This window comes from Pimephales promelas, chromosome 20 (genome assembly GCF_988280905.1).
Source record: "Pimephales promelas chromosome 20, fPimPro1.hap1.1, whole genome shotgun sequence".
NCBI lineage: Eukaryota > Metazoa > Chordata > Actinopteri > Cypriniformes > Leuciscidae > Pimephales > Pimephales promelas.
The window spans coordinates 2,542,920-2,560,575 of record NC_142788.1 but is presented as its reverse complement, the minus strand read 5'-3'; the positions used below and the strand labels follow the sequence as shown (position 1 = coordinate 2,560,575).

At 39.4% G+C, this 17,656-nt stretch overlaps 1 protein-coding gene across 7 annotated transcripts in view; it reads left to right on the top strand.

The window, feature by feature from the left end:
* The window catches only part of utrn (utrophin), a 305,780-nt gene that overhangs the window by 67,696 nt on the left and 220,428 nt on the right, over positions 1-17,656 (top strand). For all 7 annotated transcript variants that reach the window (XM_089124741.1, XM_089124740.1, XM_089124743.1 and 4 more), the window contains 13 exons: positions 502-693; positions 3,493-3,674; positions 3,784-3,934; positions 7,532-7,651; positions 8,148-8,249; positions 10,315-10,422; positions 10,507-10,686; positions 10,760-10,938; positions 11,330-11,429; positions 11,511-11,598; positions 11,683-11,930; positions 14,366-14,546; positions 16,924-17,039. In XM_089124741.1, coding sequence (XP_088980867.1) covers positions 502-693; positions 3,493-3,674; positions 3,784-3,934; positions 7,532-7,651; positions 8,148-8,249; positions 10,315-10,422; positions 10,507-10,686; positions 10,760-10,938; positions 11,330-11,429; positions 11,511-11,598; positions 11,683-11,930; positions 14,366-14,546; positions 16,924-17,039 — 1,947 coding nt within the window. The remainder of the gene's footprint in view (positions 1-501; positions 694-3,492; positions 3,675-3,783; positions 3,935-7,531; positions 7,652-8,147; positions 8,250-10,314; positions 10,423-10,506; positions 10,687-10,759; positions 10,939-11,329; positions 11,430-11,510; positions 11,599-11,682; positions 11,931-14,365; positions 14,547-16,923; positions 17,040-17,656) is intronic.

Below are 17,656 nucleotides of genomic sequence, written 5' to 3'. Positions count from 1 at the left end.
CGTTTCGCTTGATAAGACCCTTATTCATCGTCTGGTGTCGTTTAAAGCCCTTTGAACAGTTTATAGTTTGCACTGAAACTGTCTTTTGGACCTTGAACCGTTTGGTTCCCATTGAAGTCCATTATATGGAGAAAATCCTGGAATGTTTTCATCAAAAACCTTCATTTCTTTTCGACTGAAGAAAGAAAGACATGGACATCTTGGATGACATGGGGGGTGAGGAAATCATCAGCAAAAGCTTTTTTTTAAAGTGAACTACTCCTTTAACAGCAGGTGTGACCAGGCCTGTGATGTGTAAATCTTCAGTCTGGTCCCTCACTACAGCTTTCAGATTCATTAATGGCTACACACGCATGCGTCTCTTCACCTCACCCATCATGCTTTACACACCGATGCAAACACATTCAGTCACACAGAGACATACGTGGAAAAGTCAATCCTCCTGAATGATTAGTTAACACTCTTCTTGAGGTGAATGTGTGTGTGTGTGTTCCTGTGCAGGGATTGTCTGCAGAGCCGGAGGATGTGAGCAGCACGCCGACCGAGGCCGAGGTCGAGGTGAATCTGGACACGTATCAGATGACCCTGGAGGAGGTGCTCACCTGGCTGCTGTCGGCCGAAGACACGCTGCACATGCAGGACGACGTGTCCGACGACGTGGAGGAGGTCAAAGACCAGTTCCACACACACGAGGTAGACGGTCAGATCGGCCTAAACTCGCACGCGCAGAACAGCTTGGGCAGAGATGGAGACGTCCGGTGAATTAAAGATTAAAAGCATGGCCTGTTTCCCAGGATTATCACTGGATTATTACAGAATTGGCATTATCTCATGATTATTTAATGATCAATAAAATCACAGTGATGGTAGATCAATATTCTATATATATATATAAATAATGTTGATATACCATCACTGTGATTTTATTAAAAAAACATGTGATATTGAAATATTTTAAATGTTTTTTTCATCTTCCGCAGCATTCGCTTTTTCACTCTTCTCTGCGACAGAACGCTCATGTTTTTAATGAAATCATTATTTAGTAATGCTTTATTTTTACGTTTGCACAATTTTCAACATTTTAGTGCACAGATGATTACAGTATTTCACTGGATTTTCAATAAAGTCTCACCGAAACTCAAAAGCGTTTAACTCTTGCAAGTAAATTATTATTATTGTTATGAAACGCTCATTTTTTTGTAGTGCAATAGTAATATTTTAGTCTTAGAAATAAAAAAAAAATCAATAATTCTTATTAATAATAATATTATTATATAATCCCAACCAAAAGAGTTTCAGTTGAAGATAAAATTTTGAACGCTTTACTTAAAGCCTTTACGTATAATGCATCACAAAATTAATTTGAATGCATTAATTATGCCTTGTAATGCTCCTTATAATGCATTGTGTGTCTCATGCATAACTGTAACCACAGTTTTAATAGAAAGTATAATGCATTAAAACACGACAATCAATTTCAGATGTAACGAGGAATCTGTGAAGGTTGCATTTTAAATTTGGTTACAATTATTTTTGAAAAGATACTGTACTGATAATATGTACGTTAAAGGATTTAAGTAAAGTGTTGCATGCATTGATTAAATGAACTCGATGTTTAAATTGAATGCTCTTAATGCGTTTTCAAAAACGCTGTCGAATAGATCGATTTTTCAAGAAGTTTCAGTATGGCGACAGTGTTTCCGTGGTGAAGACTCATCCCGCGCACCCCTGCTCTTTCTCCTGCGGTGTCTTCAGATGCTCTCAGGGAACATGATCCCAACATGCCAGGAATGTGAGGAATTCTGTCAGGCAGAGAGACCTTGGACAGACACATAAACTGATAGAGAGAGAGAGAGCTTTACATTCCTCTCAGAAAGTGAGCGCCAACATGAGGCATTGACGAAAAAGCAAGGCAGATCCAGATCCTCTGAGCATTGGGCTTTTCCCTGCACTATAGTCCCACTTTAACCATCAAACACTGACTTTATTATTTTTTCGCTGTATTGAGAAAGTGTTGTTTCTACATATTGAACCAATCATGCCGTAACTGGGGTGTTGCTAGTTTGATTTGGCAGTGTTCTCGTGGTGATTTCGGACTGATAGAGCTGAGGATCCTGTGTGTTTGGTCTAATACTGAAGCACACGTGACGCTCCTGGTGAGACACATCAGCTTCATCTCCATGCAGAGAGTCACTTCACCAGCGTTTTATTTAAAGTCCTGTAATCAATAATTATATCCCTTGAAACTCATCTTTGATCACCAAAATAAAATTTTTAAAAATTACTTTCTTGGAAAAAAAGGTCTAAATGCCTTGAAATAGGTTCATGTAATTCGACACCATTGCCCAATCTAGTGTTCCGCGGTTTTATGAATATGCAAATGAGCCCCGCCTCCACTCACTCCCTCAGCTCAGAGATCCACTGGTTGACGATCACACGTTGATCTGATTGGTTACAAGGTCTTTTGTGACGTCAGAAACACCAGCGATTTCAATTATTGCACATATATCATACTTATTTTAAAGTAAAATATACTCCTCTAAGTAATAATACAGTTTATTAAAAGGTTAAGGAATGTCTCACATTTAAACCGTGTTGTGCGGCACATTATTTGACAAAGTAAAACTGAAAGTGAAATGTTATGTTGTAAAGGAGTTTATATCTATTTGATGCATTCAATTCTGAAAAAGTTTAATTAATTTGATTACAACATTTGTATAATAAATGTGTATTAAATCATAAAACACAATCACAATTATCACATAATAAACACAAAAAAGTAATTTGGGTAAAAGTAAATTCAAAGGACCCCATTTTTTTTTTTGTTCAAATTTTAATAAATGATTAATTTGTTAATACAATTATTTCTTATTTATTTAGACCATTGAAACAGAATCTACAAATATTTAGACGAAAAACACAGCAAAAACAGTTAAAAATAAAAACCTGACCCTTAAATAAAGTCTATGAACACTTTAAGTCCAACACAATCGGGCCCAACACAGAGCCCTGGGGCACACACCCGAGAACAGGCATTTTTAAACCGTTAAATAGAATAATTTGCCATTAATGTATTATGAATTTCCACAAATTAACACTGAACACTAGTATATCTATAAATTAATGTCAACTTATATTAATAAATGGTGTCAAATTTGTTAATTCATGATTTATTAAGCATTAATGATGTTAACAAATGTTAGGCTCACTATTTCCAGCTGGGTAATGAGCTTTATTACTCCATGAACGAATGATTTATTCTCAAAGCAATAAGAAGTGCCTCAAACACGCGTGATCACGTCTCCATCTCTCCCTCATCAAAAACTGACCATCACCACGGCTGCTTATTACATGACTCAAATCAATATTCATGTTTTTAAGAATAAGAAATTCAAAAAAGTGGTACTGTGTTTTGTACATGTACCTGACCTCATCATATGTGCTGCTTAAGTCTTCTGTGAAGACGGTGACTGATGTGTGTCGTGTCCTCAGGCCTTCATGATGGAGTTGACGGCCCACCAGAGCAGCGTGGGTAACGTGCTACAGGCGGGAAACCAGCTGATCGCGCAAGGCAATCTGAGCGAGGAAGAGGAGGACGAGATCCGAGAACAGATGACACTGCTCAACTCCCGCTGGGAAAACCTGCGGGTCGCCAGCATGGATCGCCAGTCCAGGTGCGGACACACACACACACACACACACACACACACACACACACGTTCCTATCGGACTCTCGTGTGTGAGGAGAGTGCTTGAATGTCTCTCTCTCTCCTCGATCTTCAGGCTTCACGAGGTTCTCATGGACCTTCAGCAGCAGCAGCTCCAGCAGCTCTCTGATTGGCTGACGCAGACCGAGGGGCGGATCCGGAAGATGGAGACGGAGCCAATAGCAGGAGACATGGAGGGATATCTGGCACAGATAGAGCAGCACAAAGTAAGACTCCTCTAAATGCAAGACTGGGTATTGGGAACTGAGTCAGGTTTAAGAGATAGTACAGAGATACAGGACGCTGTGATTAGTGGTCGTCATAAATCGACCGATATTTGACTTTTTTTTGTTGTTATTATCGCCAATGAGTTTTGATATGTTGGAGGCACTTTTATTTTGACTGTATGCGTGACTCTTATTTTGAAAGCACAGCGAGCGCCATCATCCCTGCTAATAAAAAGACAAGCTAATGCATTAATGGATACTGTTTACTTTCTTTGTTTAAAAGTTCTGTCTAATTTATTACACCGAACTTTTTGTGTGCTCTTATAGACCTTATGCACCAGAGAAACGTGGGTACTTATTTTATTGACCTTATGGTGTACTTATTGTAGAGTTAACAAAAGTTATCATGAGCATTGTAATTTTTATCATAAGTAGGGTTGGGTATCGTTTGAATTTGAACGATTCTGATTCCGATTCCTTGTTTCGATTCCGGTTCCCAACGATTCTCGATTCTGATTCTTTTAAGAGGCAGGGTCAAAAAAGTTTAGCTAACCTTGCTAACCCACGGTCTTTCTGAAGGAAAAGAATTGTCAAAATTGTCATTTAAGTGAAATTACTGAGCTTAAATACACAAGCTTGATAAAAATGATCATTCTAGAAGAAAATTTCAAATGGCACTTAGAGGCTTTTGCATCTGAACTCTTCATATATGTGTATATGTGTCATTTTTATATAAATTATTTAAAATGTCGGCAGTCGACATGTCATGAACATTGACTTTAACATACAGTTTTTCTGCTTTCACTTTATATTAAGTGTCTTTAACTACCATTTAAATAAAAAAAACGTAACTTTGACTGCACGTCACATTATTAATTAATCAGAGCTGTTGAAGCCGAAGATTCACACTAAAGTCCATTCAGTATTCTTCTGTTTTAAAACCACACATAAGATGAAGTAAACAGATGGTTGAAGCCCAAACACACTCTCTTTATCTGTTCAATCTTTTCAATTCATTGGAATAAATATCATGGAAATTAAAACGAACGTAGGACAAGTCTAATCCAATGCTTACATTTTTTTTTTTAATGATTTCTGGCTGATTTTGGCAAAAACGAACACAACTCCATTAAACAGCCACTCTGGACACCTACTACCAAATTACATGCAACATAACACCCGTTGGCCATTGTTAAAGGAATTTCCCAAAGAAATAAGAGGTTTTGTACGTGTCCAACAGTTCAGTGAGCTTTAAAGCTTGCAGCTATTTGGGCTGTTCGTCATTTATGGTAAAGTCAACTGACGATTGTGAGAAATAGTGAAAATAGATTGAAGAAAAAGATTACTACGAAACATTTTATAAGTGGATATTAACGCTCATAAACTCTCCTGACATAGCGACCTCTGAGCAATAAAACTGTCCTCAGGAGTCCTGTGTAGTTAATGAGTGACTCGCATCCCGTGTGTGTGTGTGTGTGCATAACCTGTTTGCAAATAAAGCGTTCTCCAGTGTGAATTTACCATGACTGCTGAAAGGAGAAAGAGATTGGGTTGTGAGAAGAATGAATAAGCAAATCAGCACATGCCCCAGTGAACGAGGGGCAAACACGACCTCGGCATGTTTGTTCAGCTAGCGAGTGAAGAGCACACACACGTTCGCTCCCACACACATGCTTATATTTAGGAGTCTCACGGTCTCATAGGAAGGGGACCACATCACCCGAGCGCTTCCACGCTATATATGGAGGCTCGCACAGGAACACTTTCATTCTTGGTACAGAACCTTAAAAATTAATGTTTTATTAACATACCTGCGTCATATTCAACCTAAAATGAACACACAGTAGACGCGTTTCCATTAGAGATTTGCGCAAAACTTTTGCGATATTTTCCAAATGTCGATAAAAAACTATTGCGAAATGACGTTGTTTCCATTAACCGATGTTATGCGACTAAAACGTCTTTTTTTCCTCTCGCGTTAAGTCATTCCAAAAATCATGGCAACGGACTTTGGTAGGTTTATAACCTATTTCACAGCCACGCACCGCACTCGACATTATTATTATTATTAATGGACGGAGACTTGGTGTTATCCAAGCATTAATGGCAGGGAAAGACACAAAGTTCCTGGTGTTTCTCCCTTATTTCTGCTTCGATGTCTTGATGGCATTTCTTTGAGGTTTAGAGAGGCTATTCCTGTAATTATTGTTTCTTTGATTTAATAAAGAACCCTATCTCGTATTGTGTCCAAACGGTCGTTGCAAAACAAAAAATGAACGGTTGTTGTATTTTTAAAACGCAAAGTTGAACACCATCATTTTAGTTTGACCACACCAATGCTGCGCTATATACATCTCAACGAATTTTCAGATATTTGTTTATGACTTTTTGCCCCCTTTAACACATTTAAAATACTCACAAATTAATATGGGAAAAAATGTAGATTTTACTGGTTTTCTAAGGCCAATTTAGAACATGGATATTGATGATATTTTTCCCGCAGTGCCGAATAGGTGAGTTATTATAAATGCGTCTGAAAAAATAACGAGCTAAAAACATAATCTCCGGATGCACCTTTAGAGAGAACGGCACCTTTCATACGGATTACATAATCAGAAGGTATCAGTTTACGATTCGAATTTGTTCTTTTTAAAGTGGACATTTCAAGCTTTAGTCTATAAGTTCTCGCGCTCCAGTTCACGAAGATCATAAAGCACGCCTGATTGTTTTATTTTACAAAAGCACAACGTTTTCTTGTTATTGTGACATTACGCAAATAAAAGTAGTTGCGAATAATGTATTATTATTTTCTGTATAACCAGAAATGAGAGAGTATTTTAAGTTGATTGATGGGAAAATGAAAGTGTTCACGGCGCGCCCGCGTCTGTCTGCCGTCCAGTGCTCCAAACTCCGCACACACTCTTGGATATTGGTCAAAATCGAGTGTTTATTTGTGATAATCTTAGCCCTATTATTATTATTGTCCAACCTGTACTATGAATGAGATGTGACGAATTGCTTTGTTCATTTTTTGGATAAAAGCGTCTTCTATGTAGCCTAATAAATGTTATAATAGGCTAATGATGATAATTATTATTATTATTTGTGGACACGGACCTAAAACACACTCCGTCTTCTAAGTCAGGTGACTGTAAATGCGCAAAATCCGTTTCCATTGCAGTTTTGCGAAAATATCCTTTTTCGAATTGCCTGAAAAACCTCGTCATGCGAGCGTAAAAACTTTTTTGCGATAAACGGGAGTTTTTGCGAAATTGACGTGTTTCCATTGAGCGTATATTTCAATATGTGCAAATTGAAGGGTAATGGAAACAAAACTACACACACATAGGGGTTGAAGTGGATTGGGACACATTTTTCCAGTAATCAACCTGAATTCGCTCCTATATATTCCCCTTTTTTCAATGTTTTAAAAAAGCTTATATATTGTTATTTAAATGCATGCATAGAAATGAATAAAAAAGAATATTAACATATGTATGTATTTCTCCTTTTTTTGAGAGTAAATGAAGAAATCGATAAAACAGGTGTTCTTTAGACCCTAACCTTTGACCTGTGTTCACTGCACTACATCTTCAGGTGCTGCAGAATGATCTGGAGGTGGAGCAGGTGAAGGTGAACTCTCTCACGCACATGGTTGTAGTTGTGGACGAGAACAGTGGGGAGAGCGCCACCGCTGCCCTGGAGGACCAACTGCAGGTAGTGGAGAAAATGTTGCATTTTCTTGTTGTGTCAGAATTACTGTAAGATGGCGGTTCGGAGACAATAGAAATCATTACAACTTTTGAACTGTCATTTGGTGTTTCTTCAGCTCTAATTTTCATGTACAGTAGTGAAACAAACACATAACCATATATAGTGAGACAGAATGCAAACCCTGGTCCACACTGCTCATTAGAAAGCTGTTTCTGATCATATTTATATTTAGAGAGTAGAGATTAAGATGCAAGCTGTGTTTATATCTCTCAGTGAATGCAGAAAAGAATGAATCTTATAGTACATTTCTTTCTACTAAAGTGCGAAGGTGATCAAACCAAGTTGTTTCAAGCTTCTTCCATTCTTTGAAGGAATGAGATCTATTAATGTTGGACGCAGCAAGAACAGACATTTGACACTTCCTGAGGCCATATAAGTGTGTGAAAAGTCCTTCAGTGAATAACTTTCTCTCTCTCGCCTTTCCTTCTGCTGTTCACAGTCACTGGGGGAGCGCTGGGCGGCAGTGTGTCGCTGGACGGAGGAACGCTGGACCAAACTGGAGGAAATGCAGCTGGTGTGGCAGCGACTGCTTGACGACCAGGTGAGGCCTGAGAATAAACATCCAATCGATTGGATATTGAGGTGTCCAATCCACAATGAGGCCGATATTGATCATTGATAATTTGTGGAGTTTGCAAATTGAAACAAATTTTTAATTTAAATATGTTTTCGTGATCAGTAATTGTGTAGCCCTCAAACCGTTTTCACTTTATAGCCCTTATTTATAGTCCTAATTTTTATTTATTAGAAATGTTATATCACTGTCTTCGATAAAGTTTTGTCTATCCATTTATGATTTTTATTTTTTATTTTGGGGGTATTTTTGAATTTATTTACTTCAAAAAGTACCATATTTTCTATGTAAATTACGCTTATTTTTATGTCTTATTTTTTTAAATTTTTTTAACTACATTAAAATATCATTCCAATAATTTCTTAGAGCTAAAATCTAAAGATGATGTCTTATTTTGGCTTATTTTAGAATGCTCTAATTTACAGTTTTTCCCCATTCATTTCTATTGGTGCCCATTTTTGACCCAAATACAAGATTAAGGACTTTTTTTTTTGTTCACCCACTTAACATTGTTGAATTGAGTCAAAAAAAAATGTGTGTGTTCAGGAGGCAAACTTAGAAAAAGTAGCCAAGTCTTGTACCGCTCAGATCAAGGGGAGTATTTTTTAAAACAAATCAAAACTATTTACCCACATTTGTCCAGAATACGGTTTTAGGGTTAATAATCAATAAAAATTTGTGTACATATATTTGAATTTGCCCATCCATACATTAATTTCAATCCAGCACAAGCCTGACGTCACGACTGCTGCCGGCTGAGAGATTATCGGGTGTGTGCCTCAGGGCTCTGTGTTGGGTCCTATTGTGTTGTGCTCTTATCTTGGACTTAAAGTGTTCATTGTTAGTGGAGTTTGCAAATTGAAACAAATTTTTAATTTAAATATGTTTTCGTGATCAGTAATTGTGTAGCCCTCAAACCGTTTTCACTTTATAGCCCTTAATCCTGTAATTGTGGACAAATGTAGGCACAGAGGACTTTTATTTATTAGAAATGTTATATCACTGTCTTCGATAAAGTTTTGTCTATCCATTTATGATGTTTATTTTTTATTTTGGGGGTATTTTTGAATTTTTTTACTTTAAAAAGTACCATATTTTCTATGTAAATTACGCTTATTTTTATGTTTTATCTTTTTAAATTTTTTTAACTACATTAAAATATCATTTCAATAAGTTCTTAGAGCTAAAATCTAAAGATGATGTCTTACTGATGTCTTATTTTGGCTTATTTTAGAATGCTCTAAATTACAGTTTTTCCCCATTCATTTCTATGGGTGCCCATTTTTGACCCAAATACAAGATTAAGGAGTTTTTTTTTTGGTTCATCCACTTAACATTGAGTCAAAAAAAAAAAAAAAATGTGTGTGTTCAGGAGGCAAACTTAGGAAAAGTAGCCAAATCTTGTACCTCTCAGATCAAGGGGAGTATTTTTTAAAACAAATCAAAACTTTTTACCCACATTCGTCCAAAATACGGTTTTAGGGTTAATAATCAATAAAAGTTTGTGTACAAAAATATATTTGAATTTGCCCATCCATACATTCATTTCAATCCAGCACAAGCCTGACGTCACGACTGCTGCCGGCTGAGAGATTATCGGGTGTGTGCCCCAGGGCTCTGTGTTGGGTCCTATTGTGTTGTGCTCTTATCTTGGACTTAAAGTGTTCATTGAATGCATTTAAGGGTCAGGTTGCTATTTTTAACAGTTCAGACTGCATTCAGGGAAAGACTGAGATTGAATTATGGCTGTTTATGACCTGCAGATACCATTACCCTTGACCCAGTACATCATTAGTGTACAGTACACACACAATCTTCACCCGTCTAGACCACTTCCATCAGTTTGCAGTCACAGCACACTGAACTGTGATGCAAATCGGCTCAAATTGCTTTATGATATTACTGTGAATTAGTGTTGTTTCACGCTTGCATGCTAAAATACTGTGTAGGGATATAGGTGGTATGATTGTTTTCTATTTTATTTGGATTATCATATGCAATGATTATTATATCTATCTTTTTTGTCCATCAGAGTTTGTTCGGATCATGGCTGTCAGAAAAGGAGAAGGCCTTGATTGAAGTTCAGACTTGTGATTTTAAAAACCCCAGTGAAATAAATGGCAGCGTCCGCAGATTAGCCGTGAGTAGACCAACATGCATGACTTTGTATTAACATTACTCAGCCGGTCGATAAGAGCATCACTGTTTTGACCTCTGATCCCAGAGTCTTAAGGAGGACATGGCCCAGAAGCGGAGGACCCTGAGTGCTCTGTCAGATGCTGGACAGGACGTGATGTTGCTGTTAGACAGTCCAGCCGCAGCTCGGAGGATCGAGACAGACACGGACCAATTGACCCAACGCTGGGACAACCTGGTCCAAAAACTGGAGGACTGCTCCAGCCAGGTCAGATACACACCTCTCTTGTGTGCACTGTTGCACATGAGCTTTTGATTCCAAGTGTCTGTTCTGTTTCCAGGTGAGCGAAGCGGTGTCTGTGTCCGGGATGTCCCAGGTTCAGGAGAGGTTCGTCATGGAGACAGTCACAACTGTAACGACACGGATGGAGCAGACCTTCACGGGCAGCGACCGAGAGCTTCCTCCACCCGCCCCACCCAAACGACGGCATCTCGATACAGACGGCGAGCTCAGGAGACTGTACGACAAACACAAACATACCTGACAAAACTGTCTTTTTCAGTCAGACTCAGTCATTTTAGGCCGCGATAATAATTAAAATCGGAAAAAAATCCAGGATTTATCCTGCAATGGGCTACACACACACACACACACACAAAACATTTGGACCTGCTTGAGACAGGCTATCTGATGATGTCTTTCTAGCCAGTGTTTTTTTGACAATTAAATCATTACATATTAGCAGCTGTTCAAGCAAAACATATCAAAGATTTCTTTCATTTTTCGGTTTTGCCCATGTTCATAATCAGCACATTTGTGAACGTTAGTGTTTGCACACTTTCTCTGTTGTTCTGCTCAGCTGTAGCACTCCCTCATGTGAACTCTGATGTGATGCGTTTGTGTTTTTTAGAGCTGAAACCGATGTTCCCAAGCTTTTGTCTCAGCTGGCTGCATGGAAATCATCCGCTGGAGCTGCTGGAGACTCGCCTGTCCTGAAGGAAAAACTACAGGTGACGTATTGTGTTGACACACACTTTCATTTACTTGATCATACATTTGGCCTACTGAATGTTTTTGTCCCGTCTCTGTAGGCCCTGGGGGTGGAGCTTGCTGAAAATGAGGCTCTGGTGAAAGAGATGGTGGAGAATGGAGAGAAGATGATTGGACAGTTGGAGAAAGGTTGGGAATTATTATGGGTTTAGTAAGATAAATGATGTTTTTTGTCTTCTCCTACTGATTCAATCACTCCATCTGTCTTTATAGAAGGCTTGTCTGCAGAGGTGGCCCGTTCTGGCCTGGAGTCTGTGTGTAGGGAATGGGAGAGCTGCCAGAACCTGATCCAGGAGCTGAGGAACCGAGCTCACGTTCTAGAGCGGGTGTCGTCGGTTCTATCAGGACTGAAGGCTGCCGACGGAGTCCTGCAGGAACAGGAGAAATGGTTGATCTCCTCGAAAGACTTTAGAGCAAAAGACAACCAGCAGGAACTCCAGACACTCAGAGACGACTGTGAGGTCCGTCACTTTATGCAAGACACTGTTCTCAGATCAGATGTAAACAGAAATTTAACTGTACACTCTTATGCTGCGTTCACACCGGACGCGAATCGCGCGTCAAATTCGCGCCTGACGCGTCTAGTTTGACGCTTGACCACTTTGTGTTAATTCGCGTGTCAAGAGTGAAACTGACGCGCGTAAATTTCGCTTCAAACTTTTATTTTTACGCGCGTCAGTTTCACTCTTGACACGCGAATTAACACAAAGTGGTCAAGCGTCAAACTAGACGCGTCAGGCGCGAATTTGACGCGCGATTCGCGTCCGGTGTGAACAGAATCGAAATCCGTTGGCAGCCATTGTTTTTATGTCGACTGAGCATTCATCGAGAGAGTCACTGCTCTGTGTTTACTCTGGAGAGCAGAACAGCGGCGTGGGGATCATCGTCGCAGTATATTTGTGTCCACCGGACCCTTCGGAGCCGAACCGTTTGGCGAGTTTCACCATTTGCTCGCTCCAGGAGCTGCGCTGGATGACGGCCGCTGTCAGCGGTACTTCCGCCTGTCCCGCCTCCAGTTTGATGACCTGTTGTCCCGCATCGGAGCGAGGATCACCCTCGCCCTCATCCACCTAATCTAGCTGTCATTTATTTTTGTTTTGATGATAAATAGAGCCAGCCTCCAAAAGTTATTAACCTGTCCAGACACGTCCAGACACGAACTTATGCACATGTATGTTGGTTGTCTTTACATCATAATACTATTTCATATAATCTAGATATGGAATAAATAACATTCAATACAAAATGAACATGTCTCGTATAGACATGAAATAGTATAGACATCGTATAGTATTGAAATAAAGTTTTAAGTGATAAAACATTTGCTTTGTTGTGCATAATCCCACTATGCATTTAGTCATATTACAAAATAATTTATTGAAGCATCCAGACACTTCACCACGTGAGCAAGCAGCTAGGCTCCTGATTGGTTAACGCAGCGCGAATTGACGCCAAAGTTCAGATTTTTCAACTCGGGCGGCAGATGCGAATTCGCGTCAAAAGCGTGAATGCACAAATAGCACTAACTAAATCATTTGCGCTTAACACGCCAGAGGCTCAATTCGTGCCATTCGCGCGAACTTGACATGCGAATGAGGCGTATTCGCGTCTTCCACGCTCTACGCCTCATTTGCGCCGCAGGAATTTTTTACGCACGTAACGCGTCTTTGCATTGACTTCACATTGAAATCATTCGTGCCTTACACGCTATTCGCTTCCGGTGTGAACGCACCATTAGGGGCTGTTTAGACAACACCGTTTTCAACGTTTTGGCCGTTCGTTTATACGACAGTTGCTTTTAGGTGCCGAAAAATTTCAATTTTTAACAACGGGTTTCAAAGTGCAAGTTTTTGAAAACGGTCTCAACAAACAAAAACGCAAATGACATCATACACATATGGGTAACGTGTTCAGTCTATAGTGTTTCATCGCCATCTAATGGCCTGGAGCAGAATACAGCGTTTTTACTCATTTCTGCGGATCGGTGTGAATGGGGATCGTTTTGACAATGGTGTCGTCTGCACGTGGAAAATCCAACGAAAAAACGTCTCCGTTTTAAGCATATCGTTGTCGTACCCTGAAAAAAAATCAAGGATTTGGAGCAATGCAATACAATGATTTAGGGTTCCTCAAATATCCTTTCAGTGAACGGTTCTTTAAAGAAACACTTTGTCTTCATTTGAAGAGCATTTATGAATCTAAATAACGTTTTCCCCCTATCCACTCTTAAAGGGATATTCCCCATTTTTTTTTTGGAAATGGGCTCATTTTACCACTCCCCCAGAGTTAAACAGTTGAGTTTTTCCGTTTTCAAACCCATTCAGGCCGATTTTTTGATATTTAGAAGAATATCAGTAACCAGACAGTTTCTGGTCTCCATAGTAGGAAAAAAATATACTATGGAAGTCAATGAGACCAGAAACTGTCTGTTTACTGATATTCTTCTAAATATCAAAAAATCGGCTGAATACATTAGAAAACAGTAAAACCCAACTGTTTAACTCTGGGGGAGTGGTAAAATGAGCCTATTTCCAAATAAAGTGGAGTATCCCTTTAAAAATGAATGTTCTTACTGGCATTGATGGTTCTTTAACATCCATGGAACCTTTCCACTGCAAAACAAAGTCTTTATAGATTATTAAAATTCACTGTTTTACACTAAACAATGGTTAACTGATCACTGAAAGGTTCTTTAGGGAACCCAAACTGGTTCCTGTATGGCATCACAGCAAAAACTCCCTTTTAAAACCTTTATTTGTAAGAGTGTAAAGAATGTTTTGTTGAATGGAAGGATGCCATGAATGTCAAAGGCTCTTCATTGGAAACACTGACGCCAGTGAAAGAGCTTTACTGTTAAGAGTGCCTTGTGTGATTTTGTGCTGTATCTGTGTTTCAGGCTCGAGTAGCAGAGCTGGAAAAGCTTCAGCCGCAGGTGGAAGATCTCTGTGATCATACGGAGCGTCTGGCCGCAGAACCCGGTGTTCCTGATACCATGAGGCCCAGTGTGACGGCGCTGGCGTCCCGCCACAGCTCGACCGTTCAAGAGCTCAAGACACGGCAGCAGGACATCACCACAGGTACACATCAGATCACAGCCCTTATAAAACACTCCAGTCTGCAAGTTGAGGGAGTTTGGGATTGTGAAAATTGGTAGTTTAGCTTTTCATTCTAAGGTACAAATCAAAGAGAAATTAAATCACTTCTGGAGAAAGAACAGAATATTCCTACAGGATTGCATTTAAAGGGATCGTTTTCTTAAAATGAAAATCGTGTCTTCAGTTACTCATCCTCAACGTCACCTCTTACTTCCCACAACTCTTTCAGTTCTTATCTAAAAACATTTTCCCAGAGCGTTAGAGTTAGATTAAGAGCCCAATTATAAGCATGACGATGCTGTAAAAGCGACTCAGTTTACATGTTCAGCGTGAGGACGTTTACTCTCCTCGACAGCTTCTGTAGTCGCATTAGCCACTTGTTAGCAACAACCCTTTTCCAAGACACGTAACAGCTTAAAAAACCATGAGTGGGGTAATACTGATATCAGCCAATCAACCAAAACCCAATTCAAAAAACCCACTGACTTCTAGACGATGGAACCGGAAGAGCTAAAATGCTAACTCGCTTCCACGTATGACCTACAGAGTGATTGATTTCAATAGAGCTGTTAGCATGTTGCTAAGCTAAATGCTAATTTGCTAAGTGACCTGTGTGCATCACTTCACTGCCCTTAACAACTCCTCTCCCGTGGCCTCATGGGATAGTAAAGTGTCATTAGATGCACTTCAGTCTCCCGCCGGTAGTAGTCGGTCATCGGCTGCTTTGTGCCTAGGGACTTTGTACTTTCGGACAAACTACTCGTCACATACTGTTTTTCGCCTACTATACAGTACAGATGTAGGTAAATTCAGATGTAGCCCGACACCTTTTTTTTAAATTTTTTATAAAGTTTACTTAGCATGGACATTAAATTATTTTTTTTTTTGAAAAATACATTTTTTAAGAGTGATTTGAGCTTAAAATGTATTATATAGTTTTTTCAAAATATTTTCCCATTCAAGTGCTTAAAATCATCAAACCTTCCCCGTCATGAATCTCGGGTTTATTGTTTGTGGTTGCTAAATAAATGCACTTATGATAATTTTTTTTTTTTTTTTAAGTTAATATAATTTGGAAATTTGGGGATTTTGTTTAACTTTAATTTTTGCGCAAAAATATTTTTTTTGAAACAATTTTAGATCATTGTTACAGCCCTAAACTAGCAATGACAACCAAGCAATGTTCTGTAAGTCACTTTGTATGAAACATCTTTCTTACCTAGTGTAGCTGTGACCTTAAAATACGTTCCTTGGGTTTTAGAGCAGATCTACAGAGAGATTACAAGTCCTGGGATTTGATTTGGTCCCAAGATGGACCTGTCTCTGTTTCTCTTGGTCCCATCAGTTTTGTTGAAAGACAGAAATGGTGACTTACGCAACAGGTAAATCATTTGTGGAGCCAACAAGAGCCGAGGCGGAGTGAGAGAGAGCAGTCTATTTATGGCTGGAAAGTCAGTTTGGCCCCTGAGAAAGCTTTTATACACTGATAAACCTGTGTGGTTGAAACTGCTCCAAGTAAAAGCACATCAGTGTTTAACCTTAAAGCTCCAGCAAATCTCTCTTACATCCGCATGTATCTAGCCATGGAAACGAGGACATGACACAGACTTCTGTTGCTACTCATACCGACTATATTAAACCAGAATGAAAACGACAACATGTTGCTTGACTTAAAAATAGTGTTTCCTAACTCTGCACATTCCCATGTCAGTGTCGGAAGTTCAGGGGAGCATACTAAATAAACACACACTCATGTCTACTGCTGATGTATTTATATGAAGGTTATTATAATGACTAAAGACTAGAACAAATCCCTGATCCATAAACAAAAAGTCATTTTTACCTTCAAGGATGTCCTCAGAATGAGTGTTTGCCTCATCCCATCTGGGCCATTTTTCAGCTATTTTTGCCCCTGGAGTAAAGTTGCATGAAAACACAAACACACACAGTTTAATGTTCGTGGGACAACCGGAAAACTAATGTTCCATTATTTGACCTCTAACATCTGGGATCCAAGCTAACCACACACACACATGCAAGTCTCACACACAATGAGAAACACAAATGCAGTTATTTTGGTGTCCTCGCTGATATTGCACATCTCAGAAGGGGCCTTTCACACACATTATTAATTCCAGAAGAGGAAGCGTTTGATGTACAGTGTATGCTGTGAGGACGCTGATGTTCGTGGCTAGAGGACATCACATGACAAGCGGTGTTTCATGCTGCACTCTAGCAGCTGCATAGCAATACTCAAAATACCATTGCGAAAAAATATCAATATTAAATATTTTCGTTTACATGAATGTATGTCTGAATGCTGTGTGTGTATAATGTGTTTGTGTGTTCCTCTCTGTAGTGTTGTCGGAGCTGGTGGAGTCCAAAGCGCTGGAGCAGATCCAGACCAGACTGAACACAATCAGCACTGACATCACAGACATAACCTCTGCTGAACAGGCACTCCTTAAAGCTCAGGTGCGTGAGTGTGTGTGAGTGAGTGTTTGTGAGTGAGTGAGTGAGTGTGAGTGAGTGTTTGTGAGAGTGTTTGTCTGTGAGTGAGTGTTTGTATGAGTGAGTGTTTGTGAGAGTGTTTGTCTGTGAGTGAGTGAGTGAGTGTTTGTGAGTGAGTGTTTGTATGAGTGAGTGTTTGTATGAGTGAGTGTTTGTATGAGTGAGTGTTTGTATGAGTGAGTGTTTGTATGAGTGAGTGTTTGTGAGAATGTTTGACTTAGTGAGTGTTTGTGAGTGAGTGTTTGTGAGTGAATGTTCGTGAGTGAGTGAGTGTTTGTGAGTGAGTGTTTGTGAGTGAGTGTTTGTATGAGTGAGTGTTTGTGAGAGTGTTTGACTTAGTGAGTGTTTGTGAGTGAATGTTCGTGAGTGAGTGAGTGTTTGAGTGAGTGTTTGTGACTGAGTGTTTGTGAGAGTGTTTGTCTGTGAGTGAGTGTTTGTGAGTGAGTGAGTGTTTGTGACTGAGTGAGTGTTTGTGAGAGTGTTTGTCTGTGAGTGAGTGTTTGTGAGTGAGTGTTTGTGAGTGAGTGAGTGTTTGTGAGTGAGTGTTTGTGAGTGAGTGAGAGTTTATGAGTGAGTGAGTG